Source organism: Grampus griseus (assembly GCF_964374135.1).
Source record: "Grampus griseus genome assembly, chromosome: X".
Classification (NCBI taxonomy): domain Eukaryota; kingdom Metazoa; phylum Chordata; class Mammalia; order Artiodactyla; family Delphinidae; genus Grampus; species Grampus griseus.
The window spans coordinates 62,923,980-62,939,112 of NC_138999.1; the positions used below are offsets into that span (position 1 = coordinate 62,923,980).

The following is a 15,133-nucleotide window of genomic DNA, read 5'->3' on the forward strand; positions in this document are numbered from 1 at the left end:
AGCAAGTACAGACATCCTTGCCTTGTTCTTAGTCTTAGGATGAAAGATTTTAGTCTTTCATTATTAAGTATGATGTTAGCTATAGGTTTTCACTAGTTGCCCTTTATCAGGTTGAGAAAGTCCCCACCTATTACTGGTTTTCTGAGAGTTTTTATCTTGAATGGGTATTGAATTTTGTCAAGTGTTTTTCTGTATCTACTGAGGTAATTATATGGGATTTTAAAATTTTGTAGTCGTTAATAATCACATACTGCATTGGTTGATTTTTGGATGTTGAACTAACCTTGTATTTCTGGGATAAATATTACTCGGTCATGATGTTTTATCCTTTTTACATATTGTTTGATTCAATTTGCTAAAATGTTGTTAAGCGTTTTGCAACTGTGTTTATGAGGGACATTCATTTGTAATTTTCTTTTCTTGTGCTGTCTTTATGGTGGTTATGGTATTAAGGTAACACTGGACTCGTAGAATGAGTTGGAAAGTATTGCCTCCTATTTTATTTTTTGCAACAGTTTGTGTAACCTTGTTATTATTTCTTCCTTAAATGTTTGTAATTCACCAGTGAAGCCATCTTGGTTACCCCCTCTATGATTCTTGAGGACCCTTTCATTTTTAACACTTTGCAGTTCTAATAATATGCTCATCATCAATCTTTCTATTTTAGATATATGCATCTCTCTCTCTGTCTCCTTATTTCTTTTCTGTCTCTGTCTCCTGCCTCTTTTCCATACTCTTTATCAGGTGAGTGTCTGACAATCAGAGTCTCTAGGTGCTAGCCAGCCCCCTCAGAGAAAACTGAGGAAACTGTTTCAAGTCGTAGTTCTTCCAAAGCACTGATGGTTTGGGTTCAAGAACCACCTCTAATATACCTTAGCCATTAGAATAGATAACTGACCATTGTCCTAAACCAGTGGTTGCCAAATCAGTGGCCATAAGACATTAAGTAAAGCCCATCATCCCTGAAGGACTGAGGCAGGAGTTAGAAGGACTGCATTTTCAGACTTGACATGGGTACTTCTAAGTGAGTCTCTCTGGGCCTCAGTCTGACTATCTGTAAAATTAGGAACTGGATGTCTAGATCTTCCAACTCCAAAAACTGGAAGTAAATAAACAATAGCAGCACAGAGAATGAGGTCAAATAAAATAATAAGGGGGGTAATAAGACAACTTATGTTTTCAGTGATTATTTGACTTTACAAGTTTTGACACTCAAAAGTAGGTAGCCCATTAAAGTTGGCATGTTTTGAGACAAAGTGTAGAAGGTTAAAAATGGGGTTTGTTTAGATGTTGAATGCTTGGAAAAGAATGTTTTCCAGTATTTCTGTGCCAACCCAGAAAAACGCCACCACATTCTAATGAAGAGAAAAAATAAAACACTGCCAGGACAAATATGAAAACACTTTTGGAATTTTAAAATAAAGGCTTGCTACAGATCTGGAGTAGTGTTCTAGACACGGTGGTTGTGAGTAGCTACCAAAGTAAATGGACTTCGATAGGCTGAGAGCTGGAAGAAAGAGCTTCTCAACATGTTTATCAAACCATAGAAAAAGTTTTGGAATCAACTTCCCTGAACAAGATTGTTACATTTATTCACCAGAAAAATAACTACCTAGCACTTAACTCCTAGCACAAGGCTAGAGAAATAGTTAATAAATGAAGCTCAGCTGGAGGTCACTCTCCAGTCAGCCACAGAGAGAATGAAAGGCAGGGCTCCTGCCATCTCAGTCCCCAAGGAAGACCAGAGTGTTGCATTTTTCTCCTCTGGAGTGCCCCAGCTGACCCCTGAAGTGCTTTTACTTGCCTCCTTTTAAATGTATTCCACCAATGCTTTCAGTCATCTTACTAATGTGTGCTGATCAACTGGCTAGATGTGCCAGCATACCATCAGCACAGTCCTGAGCTACCTGCCACCAACCCCACATGGTCCCCATGCCCTACCTATGCCATTCTGACCATGCTCACTTATCCCATCTAGGTTTAGTCTCTTTACTGTGTTCTGGGGACTCTGAAGAAGGGTGGAGATGGGGCAGAAATGGGAGTATTTCTGGCAACAGGGACTCTGGTTAATAGTGACATTTCCTCCACTTAGCGTTGCATAGCAAGCTTCAGAACATGGCTCCTAATCCTATTTGCTAGTCTTTCATCATACTGTTCACCTTGTCATGAAGCAGGGGCTCCTGAATAGAGATATCTCTGCCCTCGTGTCACCCCCTTTCACCTCTCTCTCTCCTTTACCCTTCCCCAGCTTTGCCCTTTCTTTGGCTTTGCTCCATCGTTCCCTCATTTGAGCTTTTGTTAGTTCCCCACAACAACAGGAATTTGTGAAAGCCTATAATTTATTTAGAGAGTTTGGCTCTTAGAGTACTCTCTCCCCACTTTCCAACTCAGAGGGAGAGCTCAGAGAAGTTGGCTTTTGGAAACCAAGGAATGGGGAATCTGGTCTCGCATTTGAGTTCTTTTCTGAGCAGACTCCCTGTACTTCAAAGACATTAGACTGTGAGCCTGGGTAAGGAGCCAGGGCACTAATTGGGCACTTGAGTGAAAAGACTTTGAATATAAGGAAATTTGAGGGCCAATAGGTCCAGGATGGAGCTGGAAAGGCTGGGGTTCTGCTTTTGCACTGCTCAGGCTCAACAGAAGCCCAGCTGGCTATGGGTGCTTAGAGGAGGAAAGGAGGTGGTGTCCAGTGAATATAGACATTGTGTTCACTTCAGGCACAGGTATTTGGGGGCCAACTCTTTGGGAGTACTTAACTCACCTGAGGGTAGTGGTTGAGGCTGAAGAGAATTCTGGGTATCATTGGATGAAAGTTGTGGATGGTGGGTTTATACATAGTTAATCCTTAAAGTCCTAGGGCTCTGCTGGACAGAAAGCTTATTAGTCAGAAATTAGACGCTTGGCACTTAGCACAGTTGTGCATTGAAAATAATGCTCTCTGCCTGATGGAAAGTTGTGGGGTGCCATCTCTGATTTTGCCAAGACTGTTTATAAAGGTAGCCTTCTATACCTCCTGTTAAAGTCTACTTTTCACCCTTTGAACTCTCCCACATTCAGCTGTTTCATCAAAATCACTTTGTCATCAGCAGTAGGGAATTAAAAAAAAATCACTTTGTCTTCCTCATATGAGAGCAAGGGTAATATGGGGAACAACAAAAACTCCCCAGCTTTGAGTCCAAGGACTGTCAAGAGTTCTAGAAAACCTCTACCCATGCCTTGTATTTTCCAAAAAAGGAAATTGAGTGCAAGAAAGATAAAGAATAACCAACAACACTCATTCTACCATCAACATGGTTATAATTATCATTATTATTATCACTATTAGTTCTTCTTTTTTAAATATAGTTATAGCTGATTATTTTTCTCTTACAAAATTTCCTCTGATAACCTTTCCTGCTAACAATTGTTCTATTCTTCTTCAGTCATTGATCTAGCTATTAAATTACCTTTCTTTTCCTTAACGTAGCAAATTTTCTTTCCCTTGGAATGTCTGACCTCTCTGAAAATCTTTAAATAGAAAATTTTACTGTGGTCTTGAACCATGGGATTTATACATTTTACTGTCCTGTTCAAAAAAGTGTTCCTTATTCTACTGTGAGATCCTTGAAGGCAAAGACCATATGTCACTCATTTAGCATCCTCAGTACCTGTGGGATAGCTGTGTATTTGGGCCAGAAAGGATGTTAAATAACTTTTAAATAAATGAATATCATATATAGATGGCTTCATTTTTTTTAAATGTACATTTAGCGTCAAAAACTATATCAAGGTACTTTTCCCTATTCCTCCCATGAAGTATGGCTAAAAACACTGGCCATTATGTAAAGCAAATATAAGAAGACTAAAAGGTAGAGAGAAGAAAGTTGATGGACTAGGTATCTCAGGACTCAAGGAACAACACAGTGGTGAATTACCTGGGTTTTCTTTTTGCCTCATATATCTTACACCTGGAGCTGAAGAAGCTTGCAACCCAGAAATGCCAACAGAAACAAATAAAATAAGCATTGAGAAAAGCCTGATTTCTCTAACCAAAAGACCAAGAAAGGAGGAGCCTATCAAGACAGAAAACTTTTAGACAATAACCACTCTACCCCAGCCAAACACCATGGGGAAAAATGCATACCTTCTGACCTTTACCAACAAAGGCCTAATAAGGAACCTTGACTTATATACTCACCCAGTTATAACAAGGTGCCCCAATCTGTCCGCCTACCATTCCAAGGTAGTAGTAGAGAAAACTGAGTAGGGAGCCAGGAATGTCATCCTCTCAGTTGTAGCAAGGCCTATTCTCTGTCCATTGCTTCAGTGGAGACCATGCAGGGAACCTGGACGTTCACCCTTGCCAGTCTGTAACTTCTGGCTCTCCTCCCATTCCTGAAGAGGTGCCAAGGTGGTGTCAGTGAAGGCCAAGTAGGAAACTAGGACTTTTAGCATCATTCAGTACAGTATCAGTTGAAGCAACGTGGAGAATAGTAACGAGAGACTCTTACCTCTCCCAACCAGTTAAGTATCAGAGGAAGACCTCTCCCAACCAGTTAAGGATCAGAGGAAGACCAGTGGGGATCTTGAACACCAACCCCTGCTCAGCATAACAAGGCACCGATCCTCCCCAGGGTGTTCATGGAGGCTAAGCAGGGAACCTGGACTTCCATCCCCATCTCTTCCACCCCATCTAGAAATAATGTGGTGGTACCTTGCTGGCACAGTGTCATAGTAGGCCTACTAAAACACAAGATTTAAATACGATACCGAGTCTCATAACATAATATCCAACATTTCCCAGGTAAAATAGAAAAACCACTTGTCACACCAAAGACTAGGAAAATCTCAACTTCAACGAGAAAAGACTACATGTTGTTTTCAATGAGAAAACACCAAGATGACACAGATATTGAAATTATTTGACAAGGATTTTAAAGCAGCCACTATAAAAATGCTTCAATGAGCAATTACAATCATACTTGAGACAAATGAAAAAATAGAGTCTCAACAAATAAATAGAAAATACAAAGAAGAAACAATGGAAATTTTAGAACTGAAAAATACAAAAACTGAAATAATAATAATTTTTAAAACCTCACTGGATGGGTTCCATTAAATAATGGAGAGGGCAGAGGAAAGAAGTAGTAAGCTTGAAGACAGAACAATAGAAATTATACAATCTGAACAACAGGGGGAAAATAAATTTTTAAAAAATGAACAGAGCCTCAGAGAACTGTGGTGCTATAACAGAAGAGGTAATATTCCTGTCATCAGAGGAGTCCTGAATGGAGAGGAGAAAGAAGGTGGGGCTGAAAAATTACTCAGAGAAATAACGGTTGAAAAATTCCCAAATTTGGCAAAAGAAAAATCTACAGTATTAAGAAGCTGAGTGAATCCCAAAGAGGGTGAACTCAAAGAAATCTATGCCAAAACACATCACAGACTTCTGAAATATAAACACACACACACACACATCTTGAAAAAATTGAGAGAAATGACGCCTTAATTAAGGGGAAAAACATTCAAATGATAGTGGATTTCTCATCAAAAACCATGGAGGGTAGAAGGAAGAAGTCACAAAACATTCTTCAAGTGCTGAAAGAATAAACTGTCAATCCAGAATTGCATATCTGGTGAAAATATCCTTCAGGAACAAAGGGGGAAATCAAGGCATTTTCAAATGAAGGAAAAATAGGAGAATCTGTCACCAGCAGACCTACCCTAAAAGAGTGGCCAAAGGAATTCTCTAAACAAAAAGGAAACAATAGAAAAAGGAATATTGGATCATCAAGAAGGAAGAACAATTAAAAGAGTAAAATTATGGGTAAATAGAATAGAGTTTCCTTCTTCTCTTGGATTTTCTAAATTATGTTTAACAGTTGAAGCAAAAATTATAATGATTCCTGATGTGGTTTCAATGTATATAGAGGAAATATTTAAGAAAATTATATTATAAATGGAGGATAGTGAAAGGACATGAGGGAGTTTAGGTTTTTACACTCCACTCAAACTAGTGAAATGTCAACATCAGTAAACTATGATGTAATAGCTAGAGCAACTACTTAAAAAGGTATACAAAGGGATACACTCAAAGCGCTATAAATAAATCAAATTGGAATTCTAAAAATTGTTAAGGGAGCCTACAGGCAAGCAGAGAAAAAGAAAGTAGAGAAAGGAAAAACAGAGGGAACAAACAGAAAACAAAAATAAAATGACCCTAACATGTCAATGATTACTTCCTTGCAAATGATCTAAATACATCGATTAAAAGACAGAGATTGGCAGGAAAAAAAAAATACCCCAACTATAAGCTGTCTACAAGAAACTTACTTCAAATATACATCTTCAGGGAATTATGCTGGGTGAAAAAAAGCCAATTTCAACAAGTCACACACTATATGACTCAATTTCTATAACTTTCTTAAAATAATATTATAGAGATGGAAAAAAAATTAGTGGTTGCCAAGAGTAGGGACAGTGGGGGAGTGGACTGGGTGTGATTATGAAAGAGTAGCACAAAGGAGATCTTTATGGTGATGGAATAATCCTGTATCTTGATTGCAGTGGTGGTTACACAAATCTACACATGTGATAAAATGATATAGAACTATACACACATATTGTACCAATGTCAATTTTCTGGTTTTGATATTATAGTATAGTTATATATGATGTAACCATTGGGGGAAATTGGGTGAAGTGTTCATGGGACTTCTCTGGATTATCTTAGCTATTTCCTATAAATCTATAATTGTTTCAAAAGTTGAAAAAAACTCAGATTAATATTTTAAAATCATATTTTAAAAACTACTAATAATATCATACTAAATGGTGAGAAAATTGCAGCTTTCCCACTAAGATCAGGTTCAAGACAAGGCTGTCCCTTCTCACCACTCCTTTTCAACACTGTAGTGGAAGTTCTAGCTAATATAATAATACAAGAAAAAGAAATAAGTATACAGGCTGGGAAGGAAGACATAAAACTGTCTGTGTTCACAGATGACATGATCATCTATGTAGACAATCTGAAAAAAATGACAAAAAACTCTGGAACTTAAAAGCAATTACAGCAAAGTTGCAGGATACAAGGTTAATATACAAAAGTGAATCGCTTTCCTATAAACCAGCAATGAACAAGAGGAATTTGAAACTTTAAAAATGAATGCCATTTACATTAGCACACCCAAAAATGAAATACTTATGTATAAACCTAACAAAATATGTACAAATTTATATGAGGAAAACTACAAAATTTTGATGAACTAAAATTCAAAGAACTAAATAAATGGAGATATTCTATGTTCATGCACAGGAAGACTCAATATTGTCAGGATGTCAGTTCTTCCCAACTTGATGTATAGATTCAATGCAATCCCAATCAAAATCTCAGCAATTTATTTTGTGGATATCGATAAACTGATTCTAAAGTTTACATGGAGAAGCAAAAGACCCCAAATAGCCAACACAGTATTGGAAGAGATGAACAAAGTTGGAGAACTGTCACTACTTGACCTCAAGACTTACCATGAAGCTACAATATTCAAGACAGTGTGGTATTGGTGAAAGAATAGACAAATAGATCAAGGGAACAGAATAGAAAGCCCAGAAATAGATCCACATAAATATAGCCAACTGATCTTTGACAAGAAGCAAAGACCATACAATGGAACAAAGATAATCTTTTCAACAAATGGTGCTGGAACGACTGGACATCCACATGCAAAAAAATTAATCTAGACACAGACCTTACATCCTTATCAAAAATTAACTCAGAATGGATCACAGACCTAAATATAAAACATGAAACTCTAAAACTCCTAGAAAATAACTTAGGAAAACTTGGGTATGATTATGACATTTTAGGTACAAGACCAAAGTCACGATCCAAGAAAGAACTAATTGATAAGTTGGATTTCATTAAAATTAAAAACTTCTGCTCTGCAGAAGACAATATCAAGAGAATGAGAAGATAAGCCACAGACTGGGAGAAAATATTCACAAAAGACATATCTGATAAAGGACTGTTATCCAAAATGTACAAAGAATTCCTTAAACTCAACAATGAGAAAATGAACAACCCAGTTGAAAAATGGGCCAAAGACCTTAACAGAGACCTCATCAAAGAAAATATACAGATGACAAATAAACATATGAAAAGATACACAACACCATATGCCATCAGGGAAATACAAATGAAAACAACAGTGAGATACCACTACATACTTATTAGAATGACCAAAATCTGGAACACCAACACCACCAAATGCTGGCAAGGACGTAGAGCAACAAGAACTCTCACTCACTACTGTTGGGAATGCAAAATGGTACAGCCACATTGGAAGAAAGTTTGGCAATTTCTTACAAAACTAAACATACAATTTAGCAATCATGCTCCTTAGTGTTTAACCAAATGAATCAAGAACTTACGTCCACACAAAAATTTGCACACAGATATTTATAGCAGCTTTATTCATAATTGCCAAAATGTGGAAACAAACAAGATGTCCATCAGTAGGTGAGTTAGTAAATAAACTGTTGTACATCCAGACAATGGAATATTTTTCAGTGCTGAAAAATAAGAGCTTTCAAGTCATGAAAATACATGGGGGAAGCTTAAATGCATATTACTAAGTGAAAGAAGCTAATCTGAAAAGACTACATACTGTATGATTCCAACTATATAACATTGTGGAAAAGGCAAAACTATGGAGACAGTAAAAAGATCAGTGGTTGCCAGAGGTTGGGAGGGGAGGAGGAATGAATAGGTGGAGCATGGTATTTTTAAGGCAGTGAAAATGTTCTGTATAATACCATAATGATGAATACATGTCATTAACATAAAAAGCTATATCCAATATAATTTAATTTTTCTTTGTGCAAAAGATACTTTCAAGCCCAATCATCAGCTTTCATTGTATTTTAGAAATTCAGAAGGGCCAAATAATGGTGAGTTGTAGTTGATAACATGACAGTAAGATAATTTACTGAATTTAAGTATTTTTTCATTTTTGATAACACTCTTGAACTAGTTTTTTTGAAAATCCAGCCAGAATAAAAATACATACATCATAAATGAGATCTCACACTGGCACTTCCTTCTTCCCTGCCCCCTCTTCTTTTTTTATAACAGATTTATTGAGGTATAATTTACATATGGTAATATTCACCCTTTTTATATGCTCAGTTCTATGAATTTTGACAAAAGAATATCACCACTTACAGTCAAAATATATAACATTTCATTACTCCAAAAAGTTCCCTCATGATCATCTACAATGAGTCATTTCCCCTCACCCTTCCTCTTGGCATGCACTGATCTGTTTGACCCCACAGTTTTGCCTTTCCAGAATTACATATAAATGTAATCATTTGTGTCTGGCTTCTTTTCACTTAGCATAATGCCTTTGAGAATTGTCCAAGTTGTTGCCTATATCAATAGTTCATTCCTGTTTATTGCAGAGTTGTATCCCATTGTCTTAATGTATATCCACGTATTTATCCATTCACCAGTTGAAGTACAATTTGAGTTATTGCCACGTTTTGGCAGTTATGAAAAATCTGTAAAAACATCTAGGCACAGGTTTTTGTATGAATATAATTTTTCATTTATCTTGGGTAAATACCCAGGAGAATGATTTTAGGGTCATATGGTAATTGTATGTTTAACTTTTTTTTTTTAATTTATTTTTGGCTGCATTGGGTCTTAGTTCTGGCACGTGGGATCTTCGTTGAGGCAGATGGGCTCTTCATTGTGTCGTGTGGGCTTCTCTCTAGTTGTGGCGTGAGGGTTTTCTCTTCTCTAGTTGTGGCGCTCAGACTCCAGGGTGCATGGGCTCTGTAGTTGTGGCGCACGGTTTCCAGAGCATGTGGGCTCTGTAGTTTGCGGCACACAGGCTCTAGTTGAGGCGTGTGAGCTCAGTAGTTGTGGCGTGCAGGCTTAGTTGCTCCTCGGCATGTGGGATCTTAGTTCCCTAACCAGGGATAGAACCTGCGTCTCCTGCATTGTAAGATGGATTCTTTACCACTGGACCACCAGGGAAGTCCCCCTGTATGTTTAACTTTTAAGAAGCTGCCAAACTGTTTTCCAAAGCAGGTATACCATTTTACATTCCCATCAACAGTGTATGAGATTTCCAGTTCCTCTATATCCTCACCAGTACTAGGTATTGTCATTTTTTAAAAAAAAAGCCTTTTTAGTGGTTGTATAGGGGTATCTCATTGTGGTTTTAATAAGGATTTCTTGAATGATTAATGATATTGAGCATCTTTTCATGTGTTCAATTGCCATTCACGTCCTGTGTTTGTAAAATGTCTGTTCAAATCTTTTGCCCGTATTTTAAATTGGATTGTTTGCTGTCTTATTGAGTTATGAGAGTCAACTCACACTTGTACTCTGGATACCAGTCTTTTATCAATGTGTGTATTGTAAATACTTTTCCCAATCTGTGGTTTGCCCTTTCATTTTCATAACAGTATTTTTCAAAGAACAGAAGTTTTATACTTTGATGAAGTCTAATGTATCAATTTTTTAATGGATCACACTTTTGGTAATTATCTATGAAATCTTTGCCTAACTGAAGTTCAAAAAGATTTTCTCCTATACTTTCTTCTAGAAGTTTTAAGTTTTACATTTGAGTCTATGATCCATTTGTATTAATTTTTATGTACGGTGTGACTATTGGTATTTATAAAGCTCTCATACATATGATCACATCTGATAATCTTTAGATTAAAAAAAACTTTGGGGAAGGCACATGGAGAATTTTAATCCCCATTTTACAGATGAGAAGTCGGAGGATTAGAGAAGTGCTGTGTAATTTGCTCAAGGTCCCATAGCTGATAAGAGGTGAAATTGAAAGGTATAAGGTAAAATTGTGATGAGAGTTAGGGTCTCTTGCGGTCTCAGGCCAGTACTGTTGGAGCCAGCCAGCTAAGACTCAAGATGGCACCCACAGCAAAGCAAAGATTACCAGTGGAGATCTGAGCAACCTATTAGGCACTGAGGAAAGAGACTCAGACAGTGGACTAGTCTAACCTCAGACTGCACTCCTCTGGCCCATTTGGGGCTCCACAACTAAAGAGAGCCAGAAGCTGGCCTGGCATCCTGTTCAGGTGACACTCAATGAATACTTTTTGATGATGATGATGAAGGCTAGGAATGTGTTAACAGGAGAGCTCTCAAAGTAATACAGATTTAGAAATTAAAGCTAAGAAGAAATATTAATGAAACTAAGAATTGTTTAGCCTAGAAAACAGAGGCCCATGATGAAACTTGATACAGCCTTCAAACAAAAAAAGCTTGGGCTTTCTTTCTGAGGGCTGAGCAAGGGGAAATGGGCTGGAAGAATCCAAGGAAAAGGGAAAATTTCTTCCTCCCTGTTGAGGATTGTTACAGACACTTAAGAGCCTTTATAAACAGAATAAACTCTTCTTATTTGAGTTTGGAGTCAGAGATTTGCCAAACATTGGCTCTGATGAAGGATTTCAGCATGAGAGTTACATGACCCTCTTGCATAGTGTCCTTATAAATCTTTGAGTATCTCCTGAACCTGCCCTGTGTCCCTGTACAATTCCAGGAGCCCTTTGTCTGTGGCCTTCCCTACTCCTTAGTCTTAGCATCTTCACAGGACTGTTCCAATGACCAAGAGAAGTCTTACCTAAGCTCCTGAAGGCTTAATTAATTCTCATGTTCCTTGGCACTGAAGCCAAGTAGCCCAATGCCTAAGGCTATAAATCTGGCTTAGCATCCCTGGAAGGAAGCTTGAATTGTTGGCTGGTCCAAATCTGACCACAGTGCTTAAATCTCCTGTTTTATATCTACCTCTGCTTATACACCTCCAATGATGGGAAGCTTCATTCATCCCAGTAAGAGATATAATACAATGAACATTGGACTAGAAATAAGGAGAGTTAGGTTTGAGTCCCAGCTCTTCCACTTAACTTGCTGTGTGATCTTTGGCAAGTCCCTTCACATTTCTGGAGCTGTTTCTTTATCAGTAAAATGGTTGTAGAGGAATCTCTTTGTTTTAGTTTGTTTGTTTAACTGCTATAACAAATAGCCCTAGAAAATTCAGTAGCTTAAAGGACAAGACATTTCTTTACTTCTTATGTAACATTCAGGGCAGGGGTTCCAGATTGGAGAGAGAGGGGAAACTTCACTCCATTCACAGACCCAGACAGAACTGATGGCAGTTCTGCCAGTCTTAATACATGGCTTCCAAGGTCACTCTGCCGTTATAGCTCCCAAGTAAGCAAAAACATCATGGTAGTCTTTTTATGGTCCAGGCCTGGAAGTGGTATTAGTCTTTTTTACCCACATGCTATTGGTCAGAATTCAGTCACATGGTCAAGCCAAACAGCTGAACAGGCTAAGAAATGTAGTGTAGCTGTGTGGTAGCTAGCTAGAAGTCTCCATCACAGACTTGATCTCTAAAGGCTCCCTGCCCCAGCTTTGAAGTTCTGGGTATACTTATGAACTAGACTCCTGGTTCTCACATTGCTTTGTTACAGGCACTTTGAAAATTGCCTAACCTCACTGACCATCAGGGACTAGCAGGCTGGCAGTGCAGACCAAGGCAATGCCCCCAGTGAAAGGCCAGAGAAGATCTGAGATACCAGCCGCACCACCAGGTAACACATTAAACTAAGGTGTCTTTGTGCTTCTTTTCTCTGCAGCATGGGTAGGAGCCCTCTCAATGGGCATGATCTTCTTCTGTTCTCCCATTGTGAGTATATTCACTGATCGATTGGGCTGCCGAATCACAGCAACTGCAGGGGCTGCCGTCGCTTTCATTGGCCTCCATACCAGCTCCTTCACCAGGTAAGGCTAGGAGTTGCCGACCATTTGCCCAAGGCTGAGTGAGGGTTGGCTTCTCTCTGGGCCTCAACTAGACACTCTTCTCATTGTAGAATCCCCTGTGGCCCTTTCCATGTAGGGTCCTCAAGACCCTGCTCCCAGGAATTATTGTCCAATGGGACTCATCTTGGTAGGGTCCCCAGGACACATTGGTAGGGAATATACCCAAAGAGGATCCAAGAGTTCCAAAGTGGTGGGAGGAGCCAAAGCTTGGGCATTCATACTGCTGGGCCCAAGTCAAGTTTTGGCCACTGAATGGCAATGGAACAATTCATGAGTACCATTCCCCTCTTTGGGCCTCAATTTTTATACTGTAACATGAGGAGATTAGATCAGGTCTTTTCAGGTGTCTTCCAGCTCTGCCATTCTATTTCCCTTCAATATGCCACACATCTCATGACCTCAACTGCCCTCCTGGAAATGAACTTCTGGAGTAAGCCCATGTGAACACCTACCATTACAGGATTCCTAAGGTAATCTTATGCTGAAAAAGAGGTCAGCTGAGCCCAAGGCTGTTTAGCATTTCTGGTCCTTTTCCATTTCTGGATAGCAATGCATGGATGATTTGGAACAGATAAAGATTCATGTCTTGGGTGTGAGAAGGGATGTTTAGCAGCCTCCCTCACTGAGATACAGACCCAGCACCCAGCTACCCAACTAGGCCTAAGCTAGGTAAACTCAAACTCTGGTCCCATAGGTCCCGCTGGCAGAAACTGGTAGTGTCAGGCAAGGAGCAGGCTACAAGTTCATTTTCTGCTTTCTTTCTGCCAGCTCTCCAGAAGCATGTCTGTAGGGGAGGAGAGAAGTAAAAACCCTCCACCACAGCCTGAGGAATATGGGATTCCTAAAGAACTCCAATGACTTTCTGCCAAAGACACTTTGGGAGTTATGGTACCTCCTACTTCCAATCTGCCTGGGCTGGTGTAGGAGAATGCCAGCCTGGAGACGTGGCTAGCTTATCAGAGACTTTCTTTCTGAGCTTGGCTCCCCAGAGAAGGACCATGGTTATGCTCTCCAGGCCTAAGGTTCCACTCACAGCAGAGGATGATAATTGTGTTCTGCTACAACTGGGCCTTGTGAGGTTGAGCCAGCTTTCTTTATGACTTGAGCATTTCCGGCTGCCCAGCCCACCCTCCAACAGAGCTTGGATGTGGCCTGCAATGGTTTCTTGGCTTGGTCCCATCCAACTGGGACAGAGGCAGGGAAAACCATATCCTGTCTGTAATCTGCTCAGTCTTCCCAGGGCAGCAGCTCCAAACCCTTTCAGGACCCCTCTGGTGGTCGGCCTCATTTGCCCTCAGCAAGCTCGTGTCTGGCTCCTTGTGGGAAGGAGCTAGGCCTCAGAAGCGGCTCCAGTCTCAGAGCTACACATCAGAGGCCTGTTTTTTAAGGCCAAGCAGAGCAAAGTGTAAACAAATTAGCAACATACGGATCCCATTTTCCTTCCAATCCACATGAGCTCAGTTACAGGAGGGGAAGGAGCTCAGATGTGCTTTCTCCTGGCATTCTTCTTTAGGCACATTGGAGTAGGCGTTCTGTTCTCCAGCCCCTAAGCTCCTCCCCCACCCCCTTTGCCCTTTCTGCAAGAACATCTTCAAAGCCAAGAAACTTTCTGGATGGCTTCACATCCAGTGGAAAAATGGTTCTGCTTGTGGCTAGAACTCCAAGTCATCTTTCCTGTTGCTTGAATCAGGGCTCTGAGTTCCTTTGGATGGTGTGAGGTGGGGCAAAGTTCAGGCAGGGGTGGGGAGGCCTTGGCAAGCCTGCTCAGGGGCCTCCTGCCTTTGGGCCCAGCTAGAAATAGATCCACCACACAGCTCCCTGAACTGAATCCCATGCTTTGCTCCCACTGGCCCCCTCCCTGAGGGTCTCCCTCAGACCTTCATAACTCCTCTCCCTTAGACAAGGCCCCCAGCCCAGGTCAATCCCAAATGTACTTAGATTCTAATGGGAGGAAGCCCCAAGGAATCTGACAGAAGAGGAGCACTTGGCTTAGCTATGTGTTCTAAGTAGAGGCAACCCTTTTGAAACTAAAGCCCTTGCTCATATCCAATGAATGCAAGCAGATAGAAAGAAATGATGATGATAGCTGTCTTGGAATCATGAGTACTAGCACCACTTCGTCTCTGCAGCATAGGTCCAGTCCTTTAGTATGAGGACTGGATCTATCTATGGAGAGGAACTGCCCAACCATGGAAAGTATTAGGTTATTACGTGGTCAGATAAGAAGTATTGCAAAATATGTGGAGGCATCAAAAAGAAAACAAAGTTTTTCACTAGTTTGTGCCAATATCA

The 15,133-nt window shown here is 39.8% G+C and overlaps 1 protein-coding gene across 1 annotated transcript in view; it reads left to right on the plus strand.

Moving 5' to 3' along the window:
• The window catches only part of SLC16A2 (solute carrier family 16 member 2), a 116,347-nt gene that overhangs the window by 92,422 nt on the left and 8,792 nt on the right, over positions 1-15,133 (plus strand). The window contains exon 2 of the mRNA XM_082681345.1: positions 12,658-12,802. Coding sequence (XP_082537471.1) covers positions 12,658-12,802 — 145 coding nt within the window. The remainder of the gene's footprint in view (positions 1-12,657; positions 12,803-15,133) is intronic.